The following is a 16,584-nucleotide window of genomic DNA, read 5'->3' on the forward strand; positions in this document are numbered from 1 at the left end:
TGCATGTTCATTAAACCTTTAATTTAAGCGATGGAATATCTGTATTTTAAGTTCATATAAGAAAAGTTACACTGCCTTTAGACGGCATCCAAATTGCTGGAGCGCTGCTTGTTCATGCCCACCTTCCACCATTGGCCAGTCTCCTGAAACTCGATGGCCACGGCTGCCAGCGTTTGGAACAGACTTCGGGCCAACATGTGACGATTGCTGACATGCAAAACAAACTTGGGATCGTACACCTTCTCGATTTCCTCGATCTTGTAGTGATCGCGTGTCTCCCGTTCTGTCAGACACACACAATTCCATGGGGCCCAATCGTCGCTCTTGTTCCAGCGCGGTAATCTAAGGAAGGAGTCAAAATAGGAGCCTATAACTATTGATTTAACCCTTACCTCAACTCGTTGAGATTCTGCGTCTTGCTGAGTGCCGAGTGGCCATGCCAGATCTTGTCAATGATGTGGCGCACATCGTCCGACTGCATCACAAAGGCAAAGGATGTGGTGCACTTTCGCTTGCGCTCATCGCGTTGCACGCACCTCAGTATGGATTGGTACACCGTGTTCTCTGTGGCCGTTAGCTGGAGGGAGATCCTATTAATCAGCATAGGAAACTGGAGATTGATTTGAGACTTAACCCACCTTAAGGTAGTAGCAACTCTTGCAGGTATCCACATGACTCTGACGTGTGCGTATAGCAAACTCCTTGAATTCCTTGACCTTCTTGCACACGATGCACATGCGAGAGGGAGCCCCTGAGAAAGGAGATTACGCCTTAGAAGTGTTTGACTCTATGGATCCACTCACTTTTGTTCTGTTCGCTCTTCTGGAACTTGATCAGTTCGAAAAAGAGAATGTTCTGGCGCTTCCGCAGAATTTGCACATCGCTTGATGTGGCATACAGCAGCAAATTCTTCTCGCGCTCAAACAGGTCAAAGAGCTGGAAATGTGCAACACCATTTAAGTAGAGTAAAATGATTCTTTGGGTCACAGCCAAACCTCAGGAAAGTCGGGAAAGCAAGTCTCCTCCATGAGGATCTCCATGACACGACGTATGAGGGTTAGGCGTACATCTCTTGCCACTGGCACTCGCAGATCCTTGTAGACTTCGGTGAGAAAGCGAACGCGCTGAGTGCTAAGGAGATCCATGTGGATCTTGCAGTCCTTGTAGCCAATCCATTCGATTGGTTTGCCCATCTTCTTGAGCAACTGATCCTTACGAAAGTCCTCCAGGGCTTTGCAGACGAGACGACGCTGCCGCTCCACCCCGTTCAGCAGTTGGATCTCCTTGTCCAGCAGAATGTTCACCTCGGAGATGCGGGCGGGACCCTCATAGTTTGCTGCAATCCGCTTTAGTTCGGCCCGTTTCCAGAGACAAATTTCGGCGTACAGCAGATCAAAGTCATCCTTGGAGCGGGGAAACTGCTTGAGCGCCAGCTGCCGATCCACGCGCTGCTCCACGCACTTTTCGTAACGATCTTCCTCCTCCTCGCGATTGCGCACCAAGCGACTGGAGAGGGAAGGGATTAGCTTTTTGGCTTAAGTCTTCGTTCTGCACTCACCGATACTCCTTGGCGCGAATGCGGATGTACTTCCATAGGATCCAACGCCGCCAGTTGCGCTGTATGAGGTGAATCTTCTCCAACTTCCGCTCTGAACGTTCCTTCTGGGCGAAGGTCTGGTATTTGCCAGGAACGATGATGAAATCGTTGGCTGCCGACACGTACAGGACATTGATGCCATCTAGATGGCACTGCACCGACTGCTCATGGGCTGTGTTCTAGAGGGGATTAGCAGAAACAGGAAATTAGCAACCTAGCAGATCATTTGAGATTCATTCCACCCACCAGAGTTTTTTCTTTGGGCTCCCAGGTCTGGGTATCCCTGGAGTAGTAGCGCCTGGCCTTCCATCTGTCAAAGTAAGGCCCCGTCTGGGAGAAGGCATCCAGATACTCTTTGCCGCTGGCCCTGTCCCTGTAGCCACACAGAAAGGGCTTCACGATGGCAGCATTCACAATCTCCACCACCACATTTTTGGGCTGACCATCCTCCGTGTCCTCGCCAGGGATGTGGACAGTGATGAAGTCCGCTAGGCGGTGCTTGCTGAGGGAGATTTTCAAGGTTGAAGTTGGTTGAAGGTTCAAACTGAAAACTACAATCTCCCCACTCACTCGTAGTAGACATCCAGATCTAGCTTGGGAACTGGTTCTTTCCCTATGTCCTTGGGCACGCGCAGCTCCAGCTGGAATTCGTGTATCCCGAACTCATCGAACTTGGTGGCATTGATAGGCAGGGAGTCGCACAGTGGATGATTGTCCTGCCTGAGCACCAGCAGCTGTGGCTCCACCTCGAACTTTCGCGATATGTCCTGCTTCACCTCGGCCAGGGTCATGCAGTTGGGATACACCTGGGCCACGATATCCGTATCAGAGATGTGAAACTTGACCGTGACATTCTCTAGCTCCACGCAGCACTCCTCCGTGTGCTCCGACTCGGTGCTGTTCGCATCGTAGGTAGCACAGCCCGCTGGCTGCTTGGGCCGCTCTGAGGCATCCACATTTAGCTGCACATTGCACACAAAGGCCGGAGGACACTCCGGGGCACTCATCTTTTCACTCCAAAAAATATATATTTAGTTGTACCTTTTTCTGGGAATATTCTGGGTGGTTAAACTAATCGGAAAAGTGCCTGCTGGGATCTGATTTCGAGTTAGATGAAGACCTCAGACTGGTAGAGAATGGGTCACGAAGGGGGCTACCCCGGCAACGAATTTGTTCAATAACTTGAATGCCGCTGCTAGGCGCCCTGTTGTGGCAACGCACCGCTGGCCAGGCCTAACGTTCTGGCCATAGTTCAGTGTTCCCCAGCGGTTCGGTTGCTTAATTTTCTCACGCATTCGCATCAGATTTCCACGAGTGAAAGCTTCCAATCATCTAATGAGTCGGAGCTGCCCAACTCCAACTCCAACTCCAACGGGCACTACACAAAATTTGCATACAAAATTGTTTTCTAATTGCCCTAATTTCAGTTTCTTTCAGTGCAAATTGCCCTGGAGATATGCAAATACTGCCACTGTTCTATTGATTAACTTTGAAGTTTTTTAACTTTATTGGAAGCCTCACATTCGTGTCTATTTGTTGCATAACATTTGTTGAATGAACATTTGGAATTTGAGGGAACAACGGTGACAGTAATTACATTAACTAAATGGATTGGAAAGACTGCCAGGCCACACGTGAAGATGTGATGATGCCGATGGCTACTGCGATGCCGCTGTCGCTGCCGCTGCCGATGCCGATGCGGAAGCCGGGATAATAATGATGGTTGGACTATTATATCACGATCGTATGTATACAGATATCATCAAAATTAATGGAGCCTCCGCTTAGCCAGAGCTTTCTTTCTCCCCATTCGTACGTTTATGACCCAAATTTGGCAATGGGAAATATGATCCACTTGAAAGGCTTTGCCAAAGCTGCTTAAGATATTCGGTTACAACAAGAGAAAAACGCATTAAATGGTTTAATTGTTTGCTAGCTAAAGTTATTAATAAATAATATTTTTATTGTAGTAGAACTTGGACTTAAGATTGAGGGCAGACAGGGCGGACTTGGCATCGGCATGGGCCACCTGCAGCCGATGGGGACGTCCGTTGAAGTAGTAATCCTTCTGGTGCTGCACCCGCAACAGTTTGCTGGGATAGAAGTAGCCCAGATTATTGGAATCCATCGATGGTTTGCCCGGCATTGGCTTCAGTGCTAATGGACGGACTGTGGTGCTCTGCTGGGGCGCCTGCGTCGTCTGCGTTTCCTTTTCCAGCAGGATGGGATTGATTTTCATGGGCTGATAGTCCAGACCGATGCCGGGTATGTGACGGAAGGGCAGTGGGGGTACGGGTATATAATAGATTTTGGAATCCTTTTTCGTTTTTTTCGTCTTACTGCCGTTCTTGTTGTACTTCCGCAGGTTCAGCGGCTTCGATGTGACCACATAATCCATATACACATTGTCCAGCGACGGTGACTGCACCACAATTCTGTTGGCCAGCGGGCCACCCTCTGCCTCCAGGCCATCGATTGGCAGCGGCGAGGGGGCTCTCATGTGGTAGGAGTAGGGAAAGGCCTGGACCAGACTGGCCAACGCAAACAGTGCCACCAAGTGTAGCAGCCGGGGCGTCATGCTGCAAAGAGAAGCCAGAGAGTGTCAAGGCAAAAGACAATGGAAAGTGCTCGACCCACACGCGCGAAGTGCTCCCCTAATTGTTTCAGCATTTGATGGATGGGGAGTTGAAAATCAAAATACAAAACCCAAAAACCTAACAGCCAACACCCGAATTCGGATAATAATCAAAGAGTGATTTCTGCAAGTCACATCATGCCAAAGCCGAATAATTTAATAATAAATAAATTGTCTGGGCGCATCAAAGCGCAAAATCTTTCGCCTTTACATTGTAAAGTTTCTCACGTTCCCCACACACACACACACACACACACACACATGCACACGTGTAATACACATACCACGACTACTCTCGGGTGGGTAATTTTCGTTTCGATTTGATTTAAATGAAAGCATTTAATGCACGCTAATCAAAGCCTCTAAGCCTCAAAGAGCGACGCCAACAGCGACGCCGACTGAGCAATTACGCTAATGAGCGTGTCGAGCGCCATCTGGCGGGGCAGATTTCAACGCTTCAGTGATTAATGATGAGCCTTTAAAAAATATATACAACAACAACAAAATAAATTGATCAACCCGAGAGGTCCAAACAGAAAATCTGGTAAAATTGAGCAGACAACAAGCTGTCGGCTGGCCTAAACGAAACACCGATCAAAATCGTAGAACAAGCGGCGGAAAAACACAATTTTCGGGGCGTAAACGTTTTGGAGCGCCCCTTTCCTGGGTCAACAGATTCTACGATATGCTAATATTTTCTGGAATCGCCCCCCTTCGATTTAGACATTTGTCTACAGAACTGCCTAAGGCCTGGGGCTTTGTGTTTTGCCAACCTGAAAAATTGCAGAATATCTAGAAATGTGGGATGATATATGACCTCGGGACCGATAAAAGAACAAAGAGCCCATGGGACCACACATACACGCACGCAGTCAGATGTTGGGGAAAAGCTTATTACAATTTAATTGTTTTTGTTAGATTTCTAATCCCTAATGGTCTGCGGTTCACACGAGCTGCTGATCGCTTCTGTCTGGCGAAAATCTTGATTTGTCCACTTGTGAGTAGACTTCAATTATCTTAATTTGATGTGCGGTTTCGTGCCTATATCAACACTTATGCATGAACAACATTCTTGTGTCTATGCCATTATGTGGTTTCATCATGATTAATCATGTCATCTGCCTCTTCTCGCTGTGAGTGAAAGATGAAAGACGAAAGACTTTGGCAACGAACTCGAGTTGTCGATACGGAAGTCCAGCAATTAAGAGCGGATTAATTTAATGGACTGCTGCCAGCTGTCAAATGCAAATGAATAAACCCTCCGCACCACTCCATCCATCCCAACGCATCCCATTATCTATGGGAATACGAGATTATTTGCATCTACAAAAAACTCACTTTAAATGGCTCTGAATGCAGCTGCCGGTTTTACTTTCTTAGTAGTTGTCGATGCTGTTGATTACGTATTTTCTTTAATTATATTGACTTTAAAGCGTCGATTAATTTATTGCCCAAGTGTCCTTCCTGGTTTAGCTTTTGTTTGCTGCATAAATTATGGAATTTATGGGATGCGCACGTTCGATCACGTTTTTCTATATTTATTTAAAAGTTAATATCACTTGTAGCGCTTAATTAATAGATTTTCACGTATTATGCATATGTACTGCGTTGATTTGAATTTAAATTTGAATTCAATTGTAAACCGCTTGCTCGCACTGCTTTGCCGACACTGTCGATCGGCTTGGTTTCGTGGTGCGCGCGCTGTTGTTTGAACGTTGTGAACGCCTCGAAGTGCGGCAAATAAATGAGTCTGCGGACTGTTTGTAATTTGTTTTTTTTTTCTTCTTAAATCAAAAATCAGTCGGCCGACGTCGCTGCTGCTGCTGCTGCTGCTGCTGCTGCTACTGTCGTCGTCGCCGTCGTTTCGTTGTGGGGCGACAGCAACTGTAAGTGTGAGCCGGGACCGGCGCAACTTTTATTGTTGTGTGTGAGGTCCAAGTCATCTAACTCTAACTAGTTGGCTACCAGACAGATGCTGGCAAATTATCTTTAGTCGATGGATGATGCGGACTGATCGTCAGAGTGTAAGAGGGGAGACATAATGTTCTGTGGATAAGCGGAGCCAAGATCTTTGTTGGATGAGCTATGCTGTCCCTAGATACTAGATCGGTGGAAGAGAGGCTCCAAGATCGTTAGTCGAAGAGCGACCCATAAATTAGCCAGTTTATTGTTTGTCCACTTACTGTTACACTTTGCGAATGCACTTTGTGGGTTTTCAGACTCTTCTGTCTCTTTGCTATTTGCTTGACAAAAGTAACAGGGGAGAAAATTGATTCATCACTTCCCTCAGTCTGCGGCGGCATTTGCATATCACGACAGGAAAGTGTCAGAGCTGTACGCAGCAGGAAACCCAATACCACTTGACCAGTCCAGTCCACTCCAGTCCAGTCAGCTTTTGATTGAATTACACCTCAAGCAACACTGGTACGAGCAAAGTAGCATCTTCTGCAGAGTATCTGGGGTCCCTGCGCTGAATTCCAGCTCTTTGTCTTTCCAATATTGTGAACAAATTAGTTACAAATGAACCTACGACAACAAAGGCCGTTGAAGGTAACACGAAGCCCTCCGGATTGAAGCGGATTGGGCTTCTCTTTTTGCAGTTTGTGCTCTCTCATCTTTTGTATTTACACATATTCCTCGTATAATAAGTACAAGGATGTATTGGCAAGTTGTTGGCTTCAGCTGCCTTTCTCCTGATCAATGTAAGAAATATCTGTGGCGGCTGCTTACTTTACTTTACTCTACTCTTCAGAATTTATAAGACTTTATACCAGGTATCTCATAGTCGACCATATACTTTTTTACATCTTTGTCTTGCCTCTTGACAGGGCAACGCAAGCCACATCCACCAGGTGCCGGCTCCTACACTCTGGGCTATTCACTGTGCGTGTGGCGCTTCGAGGGTAAAGTTTTTGCATCCATCATAAATTAATTGGCCAAAGGCCGAGGGTCTGGCATTCTCTGGCATTCTCTAAACACTTTTGCGTGATGTGTTGACGCTGATTGAGAAGTGTTGGCTAAATGGGAACGAAAGGGAGTTCTTTGCCAGAGAGAGAAATTCTTATTCGACCCAATGAGCCAGTTGTCTATGCAATAAATCATTCAAATTTGTCATAATTTATAGCGAATTTCGAGCAAAATTAGTGTTAATTATATCACTTCCCCTTTTGTGAGCAAGGTTTTATGTGCCTTTTCGGCTAATTAAAACAAGTAAAAGCAACTTCCACTGCCAAAGAGAGATTATGTAAAAGCATTTCCACTCGCAACTGGGCAACTTTCCCATGTCCGGGGCATCTTTCACCCAGCTACGGACCACAGAAACCATCTAATTTCAGAGACAAAACAATACAAAAAAAAGCAAATGACACAAGCGCAAATAGAAGGTTCGTACTCGACTCGTTCAAATAAAACAAATTGTGCGTTTAGGTACATTCTCCCAGCATTGCTGATGGTTCCAAAACACTTTTAAATATTAATTAGCCTTGGCAGCCTCCCCTCTAACCCTCTTGTGGCAATTACTCTGGCCTCTGTCCACACTGAAGTGTCTGTTGAAGTGCGTAAGCTCTCGCATGTGCCAAATGGCAGAGCTACCGATGGGTTGGCAGATATGTATCTGCCAGATACACGTTCTCCCCGATATAGATACGGGAGTGAGCCAACTAACTGCACGCATCTGATGGCGGAGCGTAGATCCATCTGCAGCCACATACTATCCAGCATAATTGTTAACGATTAGACAACACAAATCACGAACAAGCTGTAAACGCCAAGTATCTGCATCTGTGTCTCATTTCTGGCGGGGCTTGTGTGAACCGAGCTTTGGAATTATTAAGACTAATATGTTTAATGCTGACGGAAGCAATATAGATAGATGGCCAAAGCAAACGAGACGGCTGTGTGTAAATTTGTACCCTGCCTCCCTGTAAGTAAACCCCACCAAAGCCAAAGCCAAACACAGACCCAACTTCAACTATAACTACAACTCCAACCCCAAAGTCATCAGCTATACCCACGTCTGGACAGAGTCTCGGGCTTTGCCATGAATGACATGACAGAGACACACTCTCATCGCTGGTGGCTGTAGGCTGTAGGCTGTTGCCTGCTGGCTGCTGGCTGCTGCCTGCTGGCTGTTAGCTGTTAGCTGGTGGCGCTTGCGTGTTTGGCTACTGAATTTTTAAGCATTTTTCGAGCGGGTTCGCCGTCTGTCGGAGGCTTCATTTACATGGCCAACGTTTTAATTAGCGGCTTAGAGGCTCACCGATAGGGAGACAGGGCAAAGGAGATCCCCCCAGATCCATTTAGATGAATGGCGGGAACACCCACCCAGTCCGATAAGTCAGATAAGCAGCCGGCAAATGCGGCATGCGACGGACGACCGTAGATCGGTGACCAGCGACCGGCGACCGGCGACCGGCGACTGGCTTAAATCCCAACGATTATATATTGCCCAATTATAGCAAATCTTTTATTGGCGATAAATTCGCAGGTTCATTAAACCCCCCTTCTCGTTAACTGACTCAGTTGGGCTTCAGGTTGGGGCACTTTGCGCCTTTGTTTGGTCTTATTTTAGCATTTGCTTTTGTCATTTGTGGGGTGTTTATTCCAGCAGATCGAAACCCCATGCCACTCCGCTTCGAGGAATGCATGTGGAATGATGTTGTGGCCAGTCGCTGTTTTATGATGCAATGCCAACCATCTGGATATGTCCGTGCATCGATGGCATTGCTGTAGCGTGGCGGCAATTGTGGCATTTCTGAGTAAGCCCCTGGATTGGGGTCAGGCTGCCTGCACGTTTGCATTGACTTTCATCGAAAGTCAAATATTTGTAGATCGCAAAAAAGGAAAAGTGTAACGAAAGGAAAATATACGTACCGCTACTGGCACCAGCTACCTGTGGCCAGCTACAGCCACAAGTGCCAACGATTGTCAGCCACAAAATTCAATATTTGCTCATCCGTTCCCGAAAGCGTTTGGCGTATTCTTTGGTGGATTTTGTGAAAGTGCCAAGGGAGTAAGGGGGCAGCTTGAAATGGGCGTTTTGATGGCGGGCACTGGAGCTTGGCCTGCGTTGAATGGGGGCGATTGGTTATAAGCTGATGCCGAAAGTTGAGTCAAGACTGTTGGCTACCTATTGAGTCACAACGATAGCCTCAAGTGTTTCGAAGAAAGACTGCGGGGGGAAGTCCCCGGAAGTGTCCCAAAGTTCAGGCGAAAAAGATTTCGCTTTTCCAGCTGTGCACTTTTTCCACCACCCACAATCCACTAACGATTCGCGGTCTGTATCTCAATTGCCAGATGATTTAGACCCGCCATAAACGAAAAATAAAAACACACAAACAAAACTTTCCAAGCGTCTGACAATTAGAGCAAACGATAGTTGTACAGAAGATCGTTAATGATGGTTATGGTGGTAGCTTTATGGCCTTTTTCAGTGGCAGGAAGATTTCAGCACGTCGTCCGTCAAATGGTTGAAAGAAAATTCTTTTACCGTCTGCTTCGCCTTTCCGCGATTAATGATCGAGAAATAAGTTTTATTAATTGAAAACCTGTTGGCCAGTCAGTCAGTAAAAAGGAAAAGCTAACGAAACACCATCAGTATCCCCAGATCTCAGATGGTTCGGGTACTCTACTGGATCGCATAATTATTGTACAATAATTGTACAAAGTGCATTAATTAGCCGGTGAGCGGACGAGAAAGAAATCATTGGAAATGGAGTTAATTGCTCCGATGGCTTTTATTGTTTTGGCCCGAAACAGACACGGGCAAAAGACAACTATTATTTTCAATTGGAATTTAATTTTTCGTATGGGCATTGTTTGTTTTTGCTGGCCCAAACGACCCCCAGAGTTTTGCGAATTTTATATCAATTATTTCCGATCCCATCTTGCGCGACCTTGACAGAAGCAAAGCACACGACAGCCGGGGCAGTGTCTTAATGGCTCTGAAGACACACTTTGGTCGGGCGGGGCGTGCCCTTTCCACGCTCAATGTCAATAAACTTAAGTTCTGGAGAATTCATCTGGCTGAAACGAGGTCTCTCCGTCTCCCCCAGCATCCTCCATATCCCATTCCAGAGATCATCGCATGCCACCATCGGAACGGAGCGACACTTAAGCTGTTATCAATGTATCTATTTCCAGTCTGCTTTATACTGCTGACTGGCCATTATTGTCTCTCATCTGCTGACGGGGCCGTAAAACTTTAATTTCAATTGAAATAAGATAACCATCTCGCCTTCCAGGGCGATCCATCCGCACGCCACTACACGCAGTGTCGCTATTTTAATGGCTTACATTGCTTCACCCGGAACATGGTTGATTTCTAATTACCAGTAGAACTTAATATCTCACAGATATTTAATTATAGTTTCACAAAATAAAATAAATAAAAGATGGTATCAAATCAAAAAGAGTTCCCGACGAGGATGGGATTCGAACCCACGCGTGCAGAGCACATTGGATTAGCAGTCCAACGCCTTAACCTCTCGGCCACCTCGTCACATGCGGCCTTGGCAGACAGATGCTGATTTCGTCAACCGGTTCTGCCTGCCACATAGTTCTTATCGTCATTGATGAGACCAGAATCTTTGTGTCAAATACAATTTAGAGCAGCTGATAGATGAATTATATGACATAAAAATAATTTACCCATGTTGGCCGCACTTTTTTATATATTTTTTGTCCATTAAATTACTGATAATTCAGACACCCGCTGGCCACATCCACAAGTTCTAGTGTAATATTTGCACGCACTGCTTGCTATCGGTAATAGTGTGCAAGCCTACTGCTCTCTTAACTAATCGAAAGTTGGACCTACCCTGAGCAAGGGACGAGGTGGCCGAGTGGTTAAGGCGTTGGACTGCTAATCCAATGTGCTCTGCACGCGTGGGTTCGAATCCCATCCTCGTCGAACAAACTTTTTGCAATTATTTTTATTTTTTTATGAAATGTTACATTCTTTTTACAAAATATTTCAAGGATAGTTTATAGCTGGACATTGGATGGATTGGCATATTGTTGTTGTTTTTAATTGAATAGTTACTATTCAAGGTCATTTTATGGGGCGATTACATATACCCTTTCCTTCAAAAAACGATCCGAAAAAGGTACATCCTATATGACGAGGTGGCCGAGAGGTTAAGGCGTTGGACTGCTAATCCAATGTGCTCTGCACGCGTGGGTTCGAATCCCATCCTCGTCGAAAAGGTTTTTTTTTATGGACATTGCTAACATATAGTGCAAAAATATCCTTGATTTAATTAACCCCTCAGGGTTACAAAATATGCTCTACAGCAGAAATGTGAACAACAAACAAGCCATCCGAAAGAAATCCATAATATATTTCATATTTTTTATAAAAAAATTAAAAAATTCACTTAACTAAGTTAGTTGCAAAAATTGCAACTCGACGAGGATGGGATTCGAACCCACGCGTGCAGAGCACATTGGATTAGCAGTCCAACGCCTTAACCTCTCGGCCACCTCGTCTTATGGCGGAGGCTCTGCGCAAGACCCAATTTCCAATAAAGCTTTTGTCAGTTCTTATCAAAGAACCCATATAGAGCAACTGATTTGCAACCATTGAAGTATTTACAGATAAACATTTCCAAAAATGGTTACAATATATAATATACGCTAACCCGGAAGTGTTTTCTCTGTATACATATGTATATATTTATGAATTCTTTAATTGTTTGCTTAAGAATTGTGTCAATAAAAAGCGGCGAAATAATTGCAAATAAAGTGAATATGCTTTTGGCAGAGTAATTGTCTGTTTGCGGCTAAAGAAAGTAGCCAAGTAGTGGCTCGTGTGGAGTGCACCACAACATAAGAGAAGCTTAAGATCATAAGATGTTCTATATGTAAATTATGAATGGGTATATAGGGTTTGGGATGAAAAGGGTTCGACTGGCAAAAACTTGGAATTCCCACTTATCATTTTGACAATAAACAAAATAAAATAAGTAAGATCCGAATTAGATCATAGTTCTAACTGGGAAGTTGGATACAAATTCTACACAGAAATGGACTGTCGTTCAATTGTTATCTTAAATCCGAATCGTATAGGGTATTTTCCTATCCAATCGAGCACCTTTGAGCGCTCCTCGCACTCCATCAGTTATGCGTGGAGTAATTTGTTTGCTCAGCCATTCTCTGGAGGGCGACGAACATTCGAAGGGGTTTTCAATAATTCTCGGATTCTCTGCTGGCGATCGTGCTGCCTCTGACCCAGTTCTCTGTTGATCTTCTGTCGTGGATTTCTTTTTATATCTCTCCCCTTTTTCTTTGTACTTCTCAGTCTAAAGTTTGGTGTAAAAAGCAAAAGTTGGTTTACTTTACATGAGCCATGCTCGAGCGAGTGTGTCTTGTGTCCAAAGGTTCTGCTGGTGGTGGTGGTGGTGGTGGTGGTGCAGGTAATGATGATGCTTCTGTTCCTGTAGTGATGATTTAATATGCAAGCTTCAGCGTTTTGAATATTCGCAGCTATGGGAAACAGATGCGAGTATTGGGCTTGGACTTGGACCATTCTTGGGTGCCAGCTGTCAGTTGGTGTTAATGAACCCTTGTCGCCCAGATAGCTTGCAGTTGTTTACGTTCCGAGTGCCTATACAGATACAGCGATACAGCGATGCCGCGATGCCAAACACCCAGACCCAGCATTGTCACCTAACGTGTGTCGCCTTCGGGTTCGTTAGGAAAGTGGCCAAGGTTTTGATGATCCAAAGGCACGCGCGTTTTATATTTAGCCCCACACCAAGACATAGTACGAGTACAACTACTACAGGGCAGAGAGGGGAGTCTCCAGTCCGGGGCTAGTCACGTGCACAAGGACATTCCAAGGCTAATTACGTTGGCTTGTTCCAGGCCTCTTGGCCCGGCCAGGCCCGGTCCGAACCGACTTGGGCTTGGTTTTGTTTGGCTTTAATACCTGCATATACGAAAACGAGTGCTGCAACATACAACACGAACCGTTCATTATTGTCGTCGCTGCTGTTCGTTGCTTGTACGGCTGCTCGTACTTGCTGCAATCTGCGGCATGTATCTGTATCTTTTGCATCTGCGTGGTTGGTTGTCTCCAGCACTCCAGCACTGTGGCAGCACTGTGGCAGCACTGTGGCTGCAGTGACTGCAGTGGCAGCCGCCGCTTAATTAGCTGCGTAATTTATTATTGCTCTAATCTCAACGCCAGCGCCGGCGCCAATGCCGCTGGCTTTGACAAATAAACAAATTATTCTTATTAGAATATGTATTAATAATGCCTGCCAGGCGTGGCAGTGGTAGTGGCAGTGGCAGTGGCAGTGGCAGAGTCAGCGGCGGCTCCAAGATGGTTTATCTGCTCATCTGGAATATCAACATAATTATGCATCTCTGGCAGAATGAAAAGAGTGGTGTGACGTGATGTGGCATCCTCTGGCTGCTAGGTGCTGTGTGCTGGGTGCTGGGTGCTGGGTGCTGCTGGGTGCCACAACTATTCTATGACTGGCATTACTTAATCGTTGTGCGGACTATAAAGATGCACACTAAATATGCATGTTCCTGCAATCGCACAATTATCCCCAATTATGCCACTGGGAAGAGATCTTTAGCAGGAGCAACAGGTGCTTGAGCAGAATGCCAGGCGGATATCATTGGCTAATGAGCGGCGCTCAATCTCCAACTCCAACTTTAGATTGTTGCTTCTGCTGCTGCTGCTCTGTCATAAAAATTAAAATGCATAATCGCGGGCGTTCCGCAGAGGGCGCTTTTTATGGCCCAGACCTTAGATGATCGTACACATGTTGCTTCCATGGTAATTAACATTGCTCGCGATTACTTTTTCTGCCATTTTTTCTGCCCTTTGCAACAATTGCATGTGCATGCTGAAAATATGATATTGCCACTTGCCTGCTCTCCTGGCTTTGCTTGACTTGGTTGGGCTGGACGGGATGACGGGGCAACCATGTACCGGGCCATTCACATTTGAGGCTAATTAAGCTGGCGTTTAAGCCGCTGGCAATTAGCCGATTTATCACTTGCCACAGAACCACCAAATCATAGGGAAAAAGGCGTTGGGAACAACTTTGCAAATGCAAACAAACCCTCTCTCTGGTTGTGAGCCACAAATGCTACAGTGGCATCAGCTTTGACTTCTGCGCAATCGCAGCCGTTGCGCGACGCAGACGGCGGCTGAGAACGAGCAGAATGGGCCTGATCCACCATATAAAGCGCGAATTCTGGCCGCGATCAAACTCATTTTCAGTTGAACGCGCCTGCTGTGCAGTTTAGACCAAACATTCGTTGCCCATCATCGCACAGGACTGGACGCCTGATCTTGATCCTGTTAAGCCAACTGAAGATATCCGTACTAATTGGTGAGAAGAGAGTAAATGTGAATAAAGTGTCAAGTGAAGAGTGATTTAAAACAGAGGGCTTAAAGAGAGAACAAATATGAAACAGAAGCAGCTAAGAATTTGAGGATCTTTGTATCTCTGAGATTTACCAGAGAAGTGTTAAATCAAGAGAAGATTTGGATTAACTGACTGAAGGAAACAGTGTCGATCCCAGCATGCTTAATCCTTAATGTAACTCAGGATGTTCCACTGTCTGTTATTTGTGTTCAAATCTGAGCTTTGAGGTATTCTTTGTAGAGGATAGATAGATGCGTTTATTTAAAATTGCATACGATAAAGTTTTCATATTTGTAGATTTCCGTAGTCTAAAACCTCATACAAATCGGATAAATGGAGCCACCAGAGAGCATCTTTTAGATGCAAATCTTTACTCTCCTCTCTCGGCTGTAAAGCTCTTCCCATTTTCATTAGCGCCAAAGCTCTCTTCAACCAGCTCTCAAGCTAATCTAATTATCTGGCCATGATTCTCCGTTGTCTGCACTTGCCATGAGGCTTGTGGGGGAAAGACAACTGACGCTCATTCCACAATTGGAGTGTGAGAAAATGCCCCGAGGCATGCAAATCGGCTCGAAATGAGATCGGGTGCTTCTGTGGGTCAGCGGTTCACTCAACCACCAATCCCATGCTCGTTTTACAGCTACTACCAGCAATGGGCCACCACATTTGGAGCATACTCCTGAGCCTGCTGCTGCTGGAACAGTTGTTGGCGCTGTCCGCAGCGGCCAATCTCGCGCAGCTGGTGAAGAAGCAGAGCCAACAGAAGCAGGGGCAGGTGTCGCAGGCAGCACAGCTGCAGCAGCAGCAGCAGCAACAGCAGCTGCCACAGCAGCAGGTGCACGCCCAGCAGTATGTCCAGGATGCGCTCGCCGAGTCGCAGGAGCTGAAGAGCGACGAGGAGGAGGACCATGATCCGTACCAGATGCTGCAGGAGGGCAAACAGGAGTCCCGGCTGCCGGCCTCCTCCAACTACCCCTGGAGCGCCTATGCTGGTGCACAGGGAATGGCGAATCCCTATGAGAGCGTGCCCAAGATGATGCCCTTCATTGGCTATGCCCAGCCCGTGCTCATCCCTTTCCCTCTCTACATAGCCCCCGATATGTTCTATCCCGCCTTCCCTGGGGCCACCAACGACCTCGAGGATGTGGTTATGTCGCGTGCCGCTGGCGGACGTCGTCCGGCTGCACCTCATCCATCGTCTCCGGCCCGGAACTCGCCCATCTACTACGTCCGCCTGCCGCCTACGCCGTACATGTTTGTGCCGAACATGCCACCGAATCCCTTTGGCAACGGCTTCTCCCCGCTGCTCACCTACCAGCCAATGCCCTCGTTCTCCACCTTCGGTTCCGTGTTCAATCTGCCCGTCAATTTCCTGGCCAACGGCAAACCCAGCGGCATCTACCAGGTAAATGGATCGCCAAGCGATCTGGGACAGTTTACACCTGGATACGGCATGGGGCGCCCGCCCACGCCCAGCAATCCCTTCCGGCCCATATCCGCGCCGTCCGCCGCCTACGGCCAGTCTCAGCAGGGCTTCGGACTCGCCTCGATGCCAGTACCGCAGCACGACTCCAAACTGACCTCACTGAAGCGTCCGTTCGTGTTCAACGGTCGTCCCGAAGACATCTACATCCTGCCCAACAACCTCAGTCCGCTGTACAACGATCAGAGCTACTACTGAATGCAGCCCCCCTTGTGTCCAAGGCAAGGGCACCAACTGAAAGTATTATAGAACGCATTTATTAGATCATAAGATGACATTTTAAATTAAATAGTTGTGAATGAGAAAATTTAAAGATAAAATTAAAAGAAAGAAAGAAAAAATCGAAAGAAAATTTACTGAAAAGCGGTAAGAAGTTCCTTTCTTGTTGTCTCGAAGTCTCAAAATGAATACCCATTGAAAATATATCCATTTAGACAGGCCCTTCTGTTGCTGTGTTCGTATATGATTTCGATCAAGATCA

General features: G+C 46.4%; 3 protein-coding genes and 4 non-coding genes across 7 annotated transcripts; 3 read left to right on the forward strand and 4 right to left on the reverse strand.

Moving 5' to 3' along the window:
* Positions 1-31: 31 nt before the first annotated feature.
* Positions 32-2,640, reverse strand: LOC117589694 (IQ and ubiquitin-like domain-containing protein). The gene is made up of 8 exons (XM_034281854.1): positions 2,168-2,640; positions 1,844-2,099; positions 1,559-1,776; positions 996-1,506; positions 804-936; positions 639-751; positions 393-577; positions 32-342 (listed from the first exon to the last, which is right to left on the reverse strand). The coding sequence occupies exons 1-8, from the start codon at positions 2,602-2,604 to the stop codon at positions 78-80; spliced, it is 2,118 nt and encodes a 705-aa protein (XP_034137745.1). The 5' UTR covers positions 2,605-2,640; the 3' UTR covers positions 32-77.
* Positions 2,641-3,514: 874 nt separating this feature from the next.
* On the reverse strand, positions 3,515-6,053 carry LOC117589591. The gene is made up of 2 exons (XM_034281657.1): positions 5,571-6,053; positions 3,515-4,176 (listed from the first exon to the last, which is right to left on the reverse strand). The coding sequence occupies exon 2, from the start codon at positions 4,173-4,175 to the stop codon at positions 3,543-3,545; it is 633 nt and encodes a 210-aa protein (XP_034137548.1). The 5' UTR covers position 4,176; positions 5,571-6,053; the 3' UTR covers positions 3,515-3,542.
* Positions 6,054-10,649: 4,596 nt separating this feature from the next.
* Trnas-gcu lies at positions 10,650-10,731 on the reverse strand. Its single transcript has one exon. It is a non-coding gene; the product is annotated as a tRNA-Ser (tRNA).
* A 329-nt stretch (positions 10,732-11,060) lies between these two features.
* On the forward strand, positions 11,061-11,142 carry Trnas-gcu. Its single transcript has one exon. It is a non-coding gene; the product is annotated as a tRNA-Ser (tRNA).
* A 209-nt stretch (positions 11,143-11,351) lies between these two features.
* Trnas-gcu lies at positions 11,352-11,433 on the forward strand. Its single transcript has one exon. It is a non-coding gene; the product is annotated as a tRNA-Ser (tRNA).
* A 205-nt stretch (positions 11,434-11,638) lies between these two features.
* On the reverse strand, positions 11,639-11,720 carry Trnas-gcu. Its single transcript has one exon. It is a non-coding gene; the product is annotated as a tRNA-Ser (tRNA).
* A 2,757-nt stretch (positions 11,721-14,477) lies between these two features.
* LOC117589918 (uncharacterized protein DDB_G0285291) lies at positions 14,478-16,393 on the forward strand. Its single transcript, XM_034282196.1, has 2 exons — positions 14,478-14,584; positions 15,261-16,393. The coding sequence occupies exon 2, from the start codon at positions 15,273-15,275 to the stop codon at positions 16,299-16,301; it is 1,029 nt and encodes a 342-aa protein (XP_034138087.1). The 5' UTR covers positions 14,478-14,584; positions 15,261-15,272; the 3' UTR covers positions 16,302-16,393.
* Positions 16,394-16,584: the final 191 nt, after the last annotated feature.

Source organism: Drosophila guanche, unplaced genomic scaffold, assembly GCF_900245975.1.
Source record: "Drosophila guanche unplaced genomic scaffold, DGUA_6, whole genome shotgun sequence".
Taxonomy (NCBI): Eukaryota; Metazoa; Arthropoda; class Insecta; order Diptera; family Drosophilidae; genus Drosophila; species Drosophila guanche.

What these genes read in the sequence shown, in the direction of transcription:
- LOC117589918 (XM_034282196.1), top strand. Translation starts at nt 15,273, where the DNA reads ATGGGCCACCACATTTGGAGCATACTCCTGAGCCTGCTGCTGCTGGAA.
- LOC117589591 (XM_034281657.1), bottom strand. Translation starts at nt 4,175, where the DNA reads ATGACGCCCCGGCTGCTACACTTGGTGGCACTGTTTGCGTTGGCCAGT.
- LOC117589694 (XM_034281854.1), bottom strand. Translation starts at nt 2,604, where the DNA reads ATGAGTGCCCCGGAGTGTCCTCCGGCCTTTGTGTGCAATGTGCAGCTA. An exon ending in GCTTTCCCGACTTTCCTGAG is followed by an intron (nt 937 to 995) that starts GTTTGGCTGTGA and finishes GCACATTTCCAG; the next exon opens with CTCTTTGACCTGTTTGAGCG. An exon ending in GAAGAGCGAACAGAACAAAA is followed by an intron (nt 752 to 803) that starts GTGAGTGGATCC and finishes CTCCTTTCTCAG; the next exon opens with GGGCTCCCTCTCGCATGTGC.